Source organism: Megalops cyprinoides, chromosome 4 (genome assembly GCF_013368585.1).
Source record: "Megalops cyprinoides isolate fMegCyp1 chromosome 4, fMegCyp1.pri, whole genome shotgun sequence".
NCBI lineage: Eukaryota > Metazoa > Chordata > Actinopteri > Elopiformes > Megalopidae > Megalops > Megalops cyprinoides.
In genome coordinates this window covers 25,336,212-25,349,400 of record NC_050586.1, presented here as the reverse complement: position 1 = coordinate 25,349,400, position 13,189 = coordinate 25,336,212, and the positions used below count along the sequence as shown (strand labels likewise).

At 46.9% G+C, this 13,189-nt stretch overlaps 2 protein-coding genes across 3 annotated transcripts; one reads left to right on the top strand and one right to left on the bottom strand.

Annotated features, from left to right (window-relative positions):
- Window positions 1-639: 639 nt before the first annotated feature.
- Window positions 640-3,228, top strand: LOC118777123 (probable gluconokinase). The gene is made up of 5 exons (XM_036527861.1): window positions 640-735; window positions 1,349-1,379; window positions 1,457-1,543; window positions 1,927-1,970; window positions 2,637-3,228. The coding sequence occupies exons 1-5, from the start codon at window positions 698-700 to the stop codon at window positions 2,980-2,982; spliced, it is 546 nt and encodes a 181-aa protein (XP_036383754.1). The 5' UTR covers window positions 640-697; the 3' UTR covers window positions 2,983-3,228.
- A 1,098-nt stretch (window positions 3,229-4,326) lies between these two features.
- Window positions 4,327-12,525, bottom strand: LOC118776317 (ubiquilin-1-like). 2 transcript variants are annotated; one of them, XM_036526567.1, is made up of 11 exons: window positions 12,077-12,525; window positions 9,401-9,552; window positions 7,991-8,103; window positions 7,593-7,855; window positions 7,285-7,443; window positions 6,808-6,985; window positions 6,357-6,499; window positions 6,121-6,204; window positions 5,884-5,999; window positions 5,475-5,676; window positions 4,327-5,268 (listed from the first exon to the last, which is right to left on the bottom strand). In XM_036526567.1, the coding sequence occupies exons 1-11, from the start codon at window positions 12,194-12,196 to the stop codon at window positions 5,116-5,118; spliced, it is 1,683 nt and encodes a 560-aa protein (XP_036382460.1). In that variant the 5' UTR covers window positions 12,197-12,525; the 3' UTR covers window positions 4,327-5,115. The 2 variants fall into 2 exon arrangements, with proteins under 2 accessions (XP_036382460.1, XP_036382461.1); XM_036526568.1 differs by having other exon boundaries at window positions 6,357-6,496.
- Window positions 12,526-13,189: the final 664 nt, after the last annotated feature.

The window sequence follows — 13,189 nt, the reverse complement described above, 5'->3', positions numbered from 1 at the left end:
TTTCGGTGAAATATATATCTAGTAAAGGGGAAAATGTCAAACTCTGAGAATTCCTGATATTTGATACACACCTATTGACCAGCTACACACTTTTAGATAATAAACCCATGTCCTTCATTAGGATGACAAAATGGCTTTGTATGCACGGTCTTAATCGATGTAGCCAACTATTTGCATTTTGGCCATTAGACTTTGTGGTCTTGCCTGAATATGATCACATTTCTTTGTATCGATCTGGCCGCACTCCAACGTAGACACACGCGGTCAAAGCAGAAAGGCACAGTCTGCCAGGACAGTAATGATGATGCGCGCTCAATTAGATGTTAAAATATATAATTTATTTCTCTTCCAACGTAGATATGCCTTCTCTTGGAGACCTAATTTGCGACTCTTAAGTCAGGTTAAATGTGTTTAGCAATTATACCTTTAAGTCTGATATGTTTTTAGTCTCTGTGTCTATGTAAGTGTTTGGCTCTTGTTCTCCATATCGATTTTACTTATGACCATCAGATTAGATCAAGAAATGCTGACGGAGTCTGGCCGCTCGTGTACTGTGGGTACTGTAGCTTTAAATAGACAGAGGCGGCGGACATATTCCGCGTCACAGCGAGCCACACATATTCGACCTGCCATTTCTGTTGTCGGGACGGTTGTGTGTCGGCGCCTCTCGGCGCTGTCCGTCTATACCTCTAACAAAATGATACTTGTTATTATGGGAGTGTCCGGGAGCGGGAAGTAGGTTGACATTTTATCATTGGGCAAATTCATTGATTTATTGAAAATTAACAAACGCATTTGCGATCATAGTTTCCGCTTTCCCATTAGCCTACTGGATAAGCGGTCACTCCGTATCTCTGCTCACAATGAATATCAATGACGGGAGAGAGAACCGGTCACACTGCTGTAGTTTTGAGAACATGTTATCTTACGGGGTGAAACGCTAGCTCATAGCACAAGTGGTTTGACAGCGTCATTAAGGTCCGTATTACCAGCAGAATGATTGAACACAGTATAACAAATAAACATCCGGATGGGACATGCTCAAGCAAACGGCAAACAGAAAATTGCGTTCAAAGTTTTTTGTACTTTCCGTGTTGGTTGACTGCTCTTAAATCTCACGGTTGTATGATGACATAATAGTGGTTGCCTCTCTACAAAACCTAGTAGTCACTTGCGGACAGCACTATTGTGACATTAAATCCACTTGAGCTCCGCTGCAAGTCAAAAGCAAGAACACAAGTCTTCTATTCAGTGGTTCAGTAAAAACCGCCATGAGTTATTCATTAACATTACAACTAAAGTTGCTTCAGTTAAACTTCAACTAGTAACTTTGCCTTTTCTGTTTTAGATCGACTGTGGGGTCTTTTCTCTCCAAAAAGGTAAACCTTTCCACAGTAATGTAAGTCAATCTTTAAGCGCATCCGTGCTTTATGCTGATGCTCACTCTGATCTTTAGCTAGGATGGCCTCTACACGAAGGGGATGACTATCACTCCAAAGAAAACGTTGAAAAGATGGCCAGCGGAGTTCCTCTGACTGACCAGGTGCCACCCGCGCTCAACTTTATGTCTGGCGTGATCAGACGCTACAGTTCCAAACTGTTCCACCCTGTTTATGATGAGCTAAGTATACTGTTAGATTTAGCTTTTTATAATGGCTAAGTGATTTAAGACGTTATGATTCAATGAAGTGTGTGTTTGCGCACAGAAAAGTTAGTTGAGAAAATTTAGTGGCAGCTGTAACAGTGCGTGTGGTATTTCAATTCTCACATGAAAGTAGTGTGCAGGTGCTGAGTCCTGCTCATGTGTATTTTATCATGCCTTCTTTCAGGTGCAGGTAGCAAAAGGAAGGGAAGCGGCTCAGAATGTGTCTGAAATGAAAGATGTTCACCTTGTACCACACATTTGATCTTGCGTTTTTGTCTTAGGACAGGACCCCATGGTTACTCTGTCTTCATGACATCATCCAAAGGTAAAAGGACAAGAGTGCATTCCTTTAAAAACACACTCACACACTTTGTCTGGCTGGGCACTGAGCTGGTTCTATTGGCATACCAGTGATGAGGGCAGATGTGTTCACACTGACATGCAAGAGAAGCACAAGGTGTCTCTCCCCCATGACACACCCCTACCCTGCCCCCTGCCCCCTGCCCCCTGCCCCCCCCCCCCCCCCCCTTCTGTGGCTTTTCCCGTATGTATCAGGGGACCATGAATCACGCTCCCTAATTCTACCTCCTACTCACTGTGAAACTGGTGCTCGCTGGCATCCCTCTTCTCAGGAGCCTGGATGACGAGTTGAGGCCCTGATTCACTCAGTGCACTCCAGTGTGGCCTGTTGAAAGTGGAGCCCTGACACATGCACACTTCCCATCTGTGGGCTTCAATACTGAGAAATTCATGTTAAACACAGGGACATCTTGTGTGTGTGTGCGTGCGTGCGTATGTACGCTGCTGTTAGGGTAGCACCCCGACCACCCTCAGTTCTTCATAAGGGGATGCTGCCTCCCTTCAGTTTGTAAGTCACTCTGAATAAGAGTGTCTGCTAGAAGACAATAATGTGAGTGTAATATGACCTGTCTGCAGGGTGTGGTTTGTGTGGGACCACTGCATCATAATCAGTGCTGGTTTTTCTGTGTAGGGAGATGTGTGCAGGGACCAACGCCATCCTGACCTGTTCGGCCTTAAAGAAACTGTACCGCCAGCTGCTGCTGTTTGGATCCAGAGCTCTGAACCCCAGTTCTGCCTCACATTCGCCAGACTCTGTGGGCGGCGTTCTGTTCGCCTTCCTGCAGGGATCCTACGAGCTCATCCACGCACGGATGGTGGCCAGGAGGGGGCATTTCATGGCGGCCAGCCTGCTCCAGTCACAGTTTGAAATGCTGGAGCCTCCCTCGGAGTCAGAGAACGCGCTGACAGTGGACATCCAGAAGAGTGTTCCGGAGATTGCAGCCGAGATCGAACGCGCTGTCTGCACTCAGCAGTAGCCATGGAAACGGACAGTCACTGGGGAGAACACTGTTTCCTCTCCTTAGCTTCACTGTGAAACGGACCAAGTGACATCATCACGCATTTCCTCCCTGTGCTAATGTTTTTTTTTTACCCTCAACAAAACAAAGAAGTATATTCATCTCACAAACTGTCACCCCCATATGTGATGGAAACAGTTGCTTCTCCCTTTCTGAGAGCTCTTTCTTTGTGGAACTCAAAGTCCAATTAAAGGTTTAACTGTGTGAAAGCCATGGTGTGGCCCGCATGTGATTTTTCTGCCTGAATGTGCCCATCCTTTCTGTCAAGGGTTTGTACTGCAGTGAATACTCACAGCTGGGAAAGGCCATCTCTATGGCGATGGAGCAGGGTGCAAATCTCTCTCATAGTGTGAACTATGATCTCACAAGAAGTCCCTGCCATTTTGGGAGGGGGCCCCTAATTCTGATAACACCCTGCATCTGCACCCTGTCCGTTTCAGGAAACCTCTGCTGTTCATCGCTGATATTTGAGAGCGCTTGACTCACAAAGACTCCGCCATCCACACAAAGTCAAGTTGCAACACGCTCACACTCTCAGGCAACCATATTTGAGTGTGCAGTTCAGATTCACTCTGTGGACTCCAAAGAGAGTGCCAGTACAGCAAGCTGCACCTCCATAGCGCACAACACACAAGCACACGATGTAACAGAGTAACATACTGACTGCAGAACCACTGAAGGCACAAAGCTCCTGTCTGTGGCTGTCCTACAGCGGATCCCATCCGTGGCTGTCCGACAGCGGATCCCGCCCGTGGCTGTCCTACAGCGGATCCCGCCCGTGGCTGTCCTACAGCGGATCCCGTCCGTGGCTGTCCGACAGCGGATCCCGTCCGTGGCTGTCCTACAGCGGATCCCGCCCGTGGCTGTCCGACAGCGGATCCTTCTTTCGCTGTGCTAAAGTGGCTGCTTGTGTTTCTATAACAGCAGCAATTTTGTGGAGATTCGCAAGTTATAACCAGTCCAATGGAACCAAGTCTAGAGAGTATCAGTGTCACGTATGAAGGGCCAAAGTCAACACCACCTGTGAACAGTGCTGTTGTAAGTATAGTTAAAAAACACCAACTGGCTAACTTAATTAGTGCGGTGAGCAGAATGGTCCTAGGTTAAAAACATTTACTGCCATCTAGTGGTATCATGAAGTACTGTTCTAGTGAAGAAATGACAGGAATGAAATATAACTTTTTCTCCTATGAATAAATAGCATATCTGCAGCTTCAGTAAAGACTCATTTGTAGGGTGTGGGAGCAGCAAACAGAGGATCACATCTTAGCTCTCTTTAATTTCACTTTATTTACCTGTGCACAGGAGAAAACAGCTACTGATTAAAAACTGAAAATGTACATTGTAATTATTATTGATATTTGTACAAGGCAGTTTAAAAGTAACGTGGCTTTTCAAAAGTGGCCCTTCGGGTGAAAAGTGCACTTACGAATTTCCAACTGTAACACACCAGGAAAAACACACTGTGTGAGGGCCAAAGGACAACTGTGACCCTCTGAAATCCCGCCCACTCGGCACCATCATCACTTCCTACTACAGTGCAGAAAAACAAAACCTGCTTCTTCCTACATATGTATTTTTGAGTCTTCCTTTGAGGTCTGTGACTCGCTACCTGCTTGATTGGGTAACTGATTACAGGATGTGAACTAAACATTTACTAGGTGTATCTTCCCCAGCTTAAGATGGTTTCTTTTTAATCTCCTCTAGTAACACTGTTCTAGGGTCAGTGTTAACTAACATACCGATTTAATAAATACCTCTGGTTGCATTTAAGGCTCTGTTAGTGGCGATGAGAAACGCAGTTCTGTAGCGGACATCTGGTGCTTTGATTCTTGCTGAATATAGATGAGTTTAGGCTAGGAGCACAAACCAAATATGCCAGTCTGAGGGATGCTCCACGTTGGGGAGGGGGGGGTGGTGGGCTGTAAGCTGCAGCAGAGGGACACTAACGCAGTGAACATGTTCCAAAACAAGCCTGGGTTTCCTTCATCACGTCCGCTCTGTCTTACAGGGTGGGGAGCAGTAAAGCCAGGACTGTAGAGATTCAGCAGCTGTTTATCAAAAATAGATGAAATGTCTGAGATGCGGGGGCTAGGAGGGCTGGGAGCCCAGCAGGCGCTCAATGGCAGCGCTGACATCCCCTCCAGTGGCGATCAGCGCCTGCAGGTTGGCCTCGCGGTTCAGGAAACCCATGGCGCTCAGCTGCTCCAGTTGCTGCCGGAACCGCACCTCCGGGCTCTGCACCTGCAGGGGACCGCACAAGGACCGCACACGCGGGGTCCACCACAAAGAGACCAGGTCAGGTCAAAACAGGGCTTCTACTATAAAGACACAACACAGGGGCTCCACCGTTTGAGGAGCCACACAGCAGGGATGTTGCGTTCTCAAGTGACGGACCACTCCACCGGGGCACATCTACAGTTTGTGTTCAGAAAAAGGGTTTGTCTCACCTGTGGACTGGCAGAGGCAAGCGCCTGTAACATCTGCTGTACAAACTGCTGCTGCCCTGCCTCCGAGACGGTCTGGGGATTGACAGGGGTCTGTGTGGGGGCAGTGCCGGGGGCAGTGCCGGGGGCAGGGGCAGGGGCAGGGGCAGGGGCAGGGGCAGGGGCCGGGTTACCACCAGTGCTGCCAACTCCTCCCAGTCCAACCCTGACAAGAAGCCAAACAACTCTCAGTACTCCACCATCCCAGATTACGAGCTGGGAAAGAGAAGAGATACTGTTCTCTCTCTGTCTCTCTCTCTCTCTCACACACACACACACCCACACACCCACACAGGCATACAGAGAAAAGAGGTACCTTTCACACACACACAGTTAACATTCAGACAGGAGATACTGCACAGAGAGAGTATACCCCGGGATGAAGCCTGGAGCCTCGGTGGCAAGGGTTTGAAGCCCCTGTTGAATCTGCAGCAGAGCCTGCATGGCTCGTGGGTTCGACATCGCAGAAAGCATCTCAGGATTCTGCATCTGAGCAAGCAGCAATACACACTCAACACCAAACACAAGATGCCTTACTTGCATTTTACACCAATCACAACATCAGTTATTGCTCACTGATCAAGTAGTCATATCTGTCCAGGTCACTAACCTGTTGCAGGAACACTGGAAGTTGCTGCCTCATCTGCTGCTGAAGCTGGGGGTTCCCCGCAAACAAGGGATTATTCAGCATCATCTACAGAAGAGCAGCCAGTCAACAACACAGCAAACACATCACTGTGTGTGAGTGTGAGTCTAGTTGCGTGTGTAGAGAGTGTGTGTGTGTGTGTACGCGAGTCTGTGCCTATTGTGTGCGTAGAGTGTGTGTGTGGGTGTGTGTGCATCTACCTGAGCTGCGAGGTCTGGGTTCTGGCTCAGGCTCTGCATGAGGCTCTGGATGTAGGGGGCCGACAGCATGTTCTGCATCAGCTGAGGATTCTCTGTGATCTGCTGCAGCAGGCTCTGCATCCCAGGGCTGCTGAACATGCCTGCTGGAGACACACACATACACACACATTAAACACAGACAACAGCACGCACGCGCACACACACACACACACACACACACACACACACACACACACACACATTAAACACAGTTACCAGTATATACACACACAAAAATGAATGTGCGAGTGTGTGGTTATATGAATGTGCGTGTGTGTTTGTGTGTGTGTGAGTGTGTGTATGAATGTGCATGTGTTTGTCTGGCTGTGTGTGTGTGTGTGTGTGTGTGTGTGTATGAATGTGTGTGTGTGTGCCTTTTGGTGCATCCCCTGACTGACGGCAGTAGCTATACCTCCCATGGCAGATCCCAGACTGGGCGGGGCAGTGCCTGTGCTGGATGTGGCCGGGGGTGTGCTGGTGGAGGTGGGCGGGGCCCAGGGGTTGGGTAGAGGGTCTCTGTTCTCAGTGCGTGAGGGCTGGGATCCACTGCTGGAGTTGTTCACCAGCGAGGCAAATGGGTTTCCCCCAAACTGCAAAACACGGTCAGTCAGACAGCAACACTGCACCGCTTCCGAGCCACTCACACGGGGAGAATACTCTGAGAAGTCTGTGTGTGTCTGTATGTAAGTAAAACCGAGTAGATGTGAGTGAATGTAAGCAGGTGTGTTTATGCACAAGGATGTGTGAGTATAGTCTGTGTATGTGTATTTGTGAGTGTAAGCACGTGTGAGTCTACGAGGGTATTTGAGAATGTAAATGTGTGTGTGTATGTGTGTGTGTGTGTTTGTGAGCGTAAGTTAGTGTGTGTGAAGGAGTGTGTGTGAGAGACCTGCTCCTGTGCAGCATTCATCATGGGCTCCTGTATGTCAGTGTACATCCTGCGCAGGGCACTGTATCCCCCAGGGATGCTCTCCAGGTTACTTAGGGCTCGGTCCTGGTTACGCATCATCTCTTGCATCATGGCAGGGTTCCGGGCCAGTTCCAGCGTCTGAAGAGGAAGAGAAGGAAGAGCACATCATATAAAACTTTATACAGTGCAAAACCCTTCCCCTCTCTCAGTGCGGTATTTAAGCTCCTTCCACTTTCTCATGGTGGCAGTGCTGTGACATACATCATCCAGCAGGGGGCAGCACTCACCTGTCTCATGATGTCAGGGTTGTTCAGCATGTGGTTGATCTCTGGGTTGCGTTGGATCAGCTGCTGCATCTGTGGGTTGGCCAGGATGAGCTGTCTCATAAGGTCTGGGTTGGTCAGCATGTTCTGCACCAGCGGGTTCTCCATTATCTGTGCCATCATCTCCGGGTTCGACAGCAGCTGCCTCTGCATCTGCGTCTGCAGCTCAGAGAAGTTCGCTGTATTCAGGCCCAAACCAGCCAGGCCAGAAAGTCCACTCAATCCACCTGCAGCACAGCACAGCCAGAAATGACCTCACAGACTGCACCCAACGCAGCTGTTCAGAGAGCAGCACTGGCCCCGGAGCTGTGAGAGGAATCAGCTGAACAGAATGACATATTTGGATTGGGAAGCCCTCTTACCCAGGCTGATGGGGGTGCTGGAGGGTGGGGCAGGTGTAGAGGACACTGTGCTACCAGGCTCTGAAGATACGCCACCTCCGCTGCTGGGGGGCGCGGCTGCAGGCTCCTGGGACCTTCAGAGAAAAGAGCACCATATCTGTTAATCAACTTGGTGTCGGCCAGCTATTAGCCAATCAGAAGTCCTGTGGGGACTTCACATCCACTTCCTTTCCAGGGTCTCCCTGGTTCAGTGTGGCCTAGCCCAGAATTGCTGAGACCCAAAACAGCCCATGTCTGACCAGGTTAGAAAACAGACCACATTAGTCTGAGCTTTAGAATATGCAATTTTTGACAGAGACTTTCAGAATGACATCATTCCAACATGAGAAAACAGGAGGAAGTACACCTGTGACATCAGCTGCACAGCTTACCCCAGTCTGGGACAGCACAAGGGAGAATTTTTCAGAAATACTATAAGCATTTACCTCCTGGAGGAAGGGGGTATCAGGTAAATTCTGAAAGGCAGAGAAGTGCAAGAAAACCTCAGCCACTCCTGACCACCTGTCCTGTCTGACAAGCACCACAGAAGAGAGAGGAGCTACATCTGTATGTGTGTGTTTTGGTGTTATTGTGTATATCTTTGTGTGTGTGTGTGTGTGTGTGTGTGTGCATCTACAAGGGGTTCAGAAAATAATGGAAACACCAAATGACTTGTATTTTTAACTAAACTGCATTTAAAAAGCAGTCTATGCGGGTTTCATCAAAACTTCTCCATGTGAGTTTGTAAAGCAACATGAGAGATCTACCAGATTCTGAAAGAGGCTTTGACTGCAGGTGTGTTAGTCACAGAAACAGCAGAACTATTTAATATGTCAAAGATAGCTGTGTCCAATCATGGCAATAAGTACCAAGTAGGGTAAAAATGCATGGGAAAAGAGGAACAGTGATTACAGGACAAAACTCGCTGACAGGGACACACATAACAAGACAGCTGTTAAAACCCACTGAACTACAGCCTCACAATTTACTACGGAACTGAAACTACATCTCCCTGACCCACTCTCAACAGAAATGGTAAGTCATGAGCTTCACAAAGCTGATATTATGGTATGGCAGCTGTTATGGTATGGGCAGCTACTGTATCTTGTCAATGAGAACAATTATTACTCTGCATGAGAGAATTATGACCTAAGAATTCATAGCCATTTTAGGTGACCAGGTGCACTCTATGATGCACACATTGTTTCCCAAGATGTGCCCAAGTTCCAAGATGATAATGCCTTCATCAGTTCAAAACGATTTCTGGAGTGGTTTTATAAACACCAGGATGAGGTCAAACGCTGTCTATGATGTCCTAAATCACCAAATGCATGTGTGTATGTACACTGGTATGTGTGTTAGTGTTAGCACTGATTCTGCAGGTTAGTCTACCTATTCTGGCTCTTGATGACCAGGTGAACAGTCAGTCCATCGTGGATGCCATGCTGTGTGAGCAGGTCGCCATCTTTCAGGATCTTCCCCGCGAAGATCAGCACAAGCTGCTGAGTGTGAGTCTTGAAGCGCTTGGAGATTTCCTCTTTAAACTGCAGGGAGAGGAAGAGAGTGCTTGCACTCAACAGCCACCACACCAGTCCCTCCCAGTACTGAAAGGGTTAAGGCCACCGTCCTTTAAAACAGGTATAATGTCAACACCACTGATGAGCTGCACTGCGGTGGTGTTTATGAGCTGGCTGTTTGACACTTATGCGTGGCATCGAGGGGGAGTTCTGTCTGTCTGCAGGAGCTGAATGGTGCAACATCAGCTCTGATTCAGAGTAACTGCACTGGGCTCAAAGCTCTGGACGTGTGACCCTCTCTACCTGCAAACAGTCCATATGCTTTGCATTTAGTCATTTAACGGATGCACTAATCCACATAGACTTACAAAGGTGCATACAAGAAGGCTAGGCTAAGAGCAGTATTAGACTGCAAATCAGCTCTTTTCTTATCAATCCAACAACAGTCCTCCAGACTCTGAATGTACTGATTTGTGCCAAATGCATATAGGAGGAGTCCTTCCATTTTTCATTGGATCAGTGGCCTTATGGTTAAAAAATCCACCCAACCCCAGTCCTGCAAGTCATGCCAAAGGGTTTAAAAATGGCCCCTCCATCACCCAGCATTAAACGCCCAACCAGAGTGAAACCAAGCAGCAGCCTGCCAGGGCTCCACTGGTCTCCCACTGCAGTGTCTGCAAGAAGGGGAGCTGTACACTGTCCTGGAGCTATATTCAGGAGAGTTCTCAAGTTTTTGCATTGTTAATGAACATGAAAAACTGTTGAGCTATAAGAAAAGCTCAAAGAAGGACAAAGGAGCCAATCCTTGTGCTCATTTTTATTTCAGAGTAATGCATCAAGCTTAAAAAAGCTCAATAGCAGGGTTCAACTCGGATGTAAACAAAGAAACAATAAGGTTGTATCTGCACCAAAGTCCCCTCTTCCACTGTAGAGGGTTCATATCTACTGTGGGAAAGAGAGTATAGTGAGCCAGCCTGGTTCCAGCTTTATGGTGGGAAAGGGTAGTTATTCGCCTTGTACATGAACATCTGCCTTTATATATTTTTTTATATTTATATTTTATATATTTAAATATTTTGGCATAACAACGATAAACACCATGCCCAGTTATTTTCTTCAGCTACATCTTTAAAATATTTACAACTTAACTAACCGACTACCGACAATCTAAACAGCTAACCTGTACGGCTGAAAATGAGCTTGCACTAGAAATACATAAACAACAGTATGAAGCATACCTTGACAGCAGAATTAGGCCAATACAAAAACGTGTTTCAGGAAAAAAAAAAAAAACAGTGACCCTGCAGTATCTGATCTGCGGGGACAGGTATAATTAGAGCCAGAGATGGGTGAGTGAACTCGGGACTAATCCAGGACGCCGCCACGCACCAACACCTCCAAAGAGGGAGAACACAGTCTACAACACTACAATCTAACTGCCCGCATAACACGCACGGTTAATGGAAAAGGGTTATTCTCATGAAGGTAACCTTCAAGCAATTCACCAAAAGTTTTCTTTTTCTTTTTTTGCTCGGCGATTGTGCGTCACTGTATCCCAGGGGACAGTATGAGGATGTCTGGTCCTTGCCGAACAGGGGGGCGGTGGCTGCGTTTACCGTGACGGGCTGCTGCAGTGCTGCGTTATCCATCCACCAGGCAGATACGCCTTCATACAGGACGAGTTATATTTCTTTTACTTTCATATTTTAGAAAACTACAAACAGAGTCCGCCCTCGGACTGCAGTGGCATTCCCCTCGGGCCGGGTGCCCATATTCCGCCGCCCTGATCAGTGCATTATCACGCCATAACAATCACTTCCCGATCTCATATACGAGAACAGCTTGTGTTATCTAACTAGCTACATTTGTGAAAAAGTGAGGGAACACTAGCCAATTTAAGGATGTAATCGAACGGGTCATTCAGCATGAAATGAACTTGACTGATCTGGCACAATATTACTGTCATTACCCTACTTCTCTCCGCTCCACTCCACCTGCGATTTTATTGCCGAAGTTCCACATACGCTGGCTGATTGCTAACTGGTTGAACTGTCGTATCATTTTAATAGGCTACATATAAAAGACATTTAGTATACACCGAATTCAGCGACACCTGACTGGACATCATAAGCTAGCTACTTAGCTAACCAGGTAGTGTTATTGCCTAAGAAGTTCGCATGTTCTTTTGCAAGCTCGCTAACTTCTGTTCTAATCCACTCAGTTGAACAGAACTATTATATTCGCGACAAGACCAGCCAGCCACATGTTATCTACCTAAGGAGAACAATACCTCGGAAACGTTTGGAAAAACGCCCACCTAGCTAACAATCTAGCGATACAAACATAGCGTGTTGCTAACCAGCTCTACCTCAGCAGCCAGTGCGTAGCCTACGACTGGAGGGGTGGAGAAGAACAGACAGCAACACTCTGTTCATTCCAGTTCGTATTTATTTTGGCAGATTAGCACAAAGTTGTTGTCATGAGGATACGTTAATCATGGTGTCACAAGCAGACAGAACTTAATGATTGATGACATCTCATGATGACCGACCTGTTTGATGGTGCTGTTTTCAGGCACGGCGAACTCTTCTTTCTCCTTAGGAGTTTTGACTGTCACTTTGATGATTTTGGGATCGGTACAGGATTCCGGCGTATCCCCACTGTCCGCCATCTCCGCTGTCCTCTATTTTTATAAACCTCCTCTTATCCGTCCTGCGGTACCGAAACAAAAAGTTTAAAGTAAATGGTGTAACGTAATATTGAGTGCCTGCGAAACTAGTCACTGGGCAGTACTTCCGCGTTGTAACCGAGCGCGGGGTGTCATGGGTAAAGAGGAAAAGAGCAGTACTTGAGCGTTTTGATCGCGAGGAGAGGATGATTTTCTTCACGAGCCCAAGCTATGTTGTACTTCATACAAACAATATAACTTTAACGTAGTTCATCTACGAATGCGCTTTGTTAATATGTGCAGCATCTAAAATGTGACGTAAATTTCAGGGAAGTTACTGGAAGGGCTAAGGCCCTCCTCCTCCTCCTCCTCCAGCAGAAGAGTGCGCCTGCGCCAACTCCATTTTTCCATTCTATTTGCATATTACACGTAGAAAAACTTGAAATAAAATGATTCCTCGTGAAGATGTCTATGATTTGGTATGCTGAGCTTAGATAGTCTGTTGTGGACAAAAGTACTCCATAGTTCATTTCTCTGTAAAAAAAAAAAAAAAAAAACATTCCAGTAAAATATATTTTTGGAAAGTCCCTTGAAAATAAACTTTATAAACTAGTAGCCAGTTATCTACAGCCAGCTTTTTAAGAGCATCTCAGAGCATGTTACATTACATTATATTACATTCATTAAGCAGATGCTCTTATCCAGAGCCACTTCCAGCGCAAGAGAACAGCAGTATATCTTTTCAATTTGAATGAGCAACAATGTCAGACCAGGCTAACAGCACTCCCAAACCAGTATGAGCATAACACTATTCAAGCCCTAGCACAAGTTAACTTATGCAACCTGACTAGACAAGGGAAGCCAAGTATACTACCGTACTTCCCGGTCACTAGATCAGAGAATTAAAAACACATTGTGATACTACACATGAACAGCAAGTAATACATGGAGCAGGTGTTAGGGGGTGCGGATTGAGGTGGAGCCAAGATGTAGTCT

What these genes read in the sequence shown, in the direction of transcription:
- LOC118777123 (XM_036527861.1), top strand. Translation starts at nt 698, where the DNA reads ATGATACTTGTTATTATGGGAGTGTCCGGGAGCGGGAA. An exon ending in GGTCTTTTCTCTCCAAAAAG is followed by an intron (nt 1,380 to 1,456) that starts GTAAACCTTTCC and finishes TCTGATCTTTAG; the next exon opens with CTAGGATGGCCTCTACACGA. An exon ending in CTTCATGACATCATCCAAAG is followed by an intron (nt 1,971 to 2,636) that starts GTAAAAGGACAA and finishes TTTTCTGTGTAG; the next exon opens with GGAGATGTGTGCAGGGACCA.
- LOC118776317 (XM_036526567.1), bottom strand. Translation starts at nt 12,196, where the DNA reads ATGGCGGACAGTGGGGATACGCCGGAATCCTGTACCGATCCCAAAATC. An exon ending in GTCATCAAGAGCCAGAATAG is followed by an intron (nt 8,104 to 9,400) that starts GTAGACTAACCT and finishes TTTTCTCTGAAG; the next exon opens with GTCCCAGGAGCCTGCAGCCG. An exon ending in CAGCACCCCCATCAGCCTGG is followed by an intron (nt 7,856 to 7,990) that starts GTAAGAGGGCTT and finishes GCTGTGCTGCAG; the next exon opens with GTGGATTGAGTGGACTTTCT.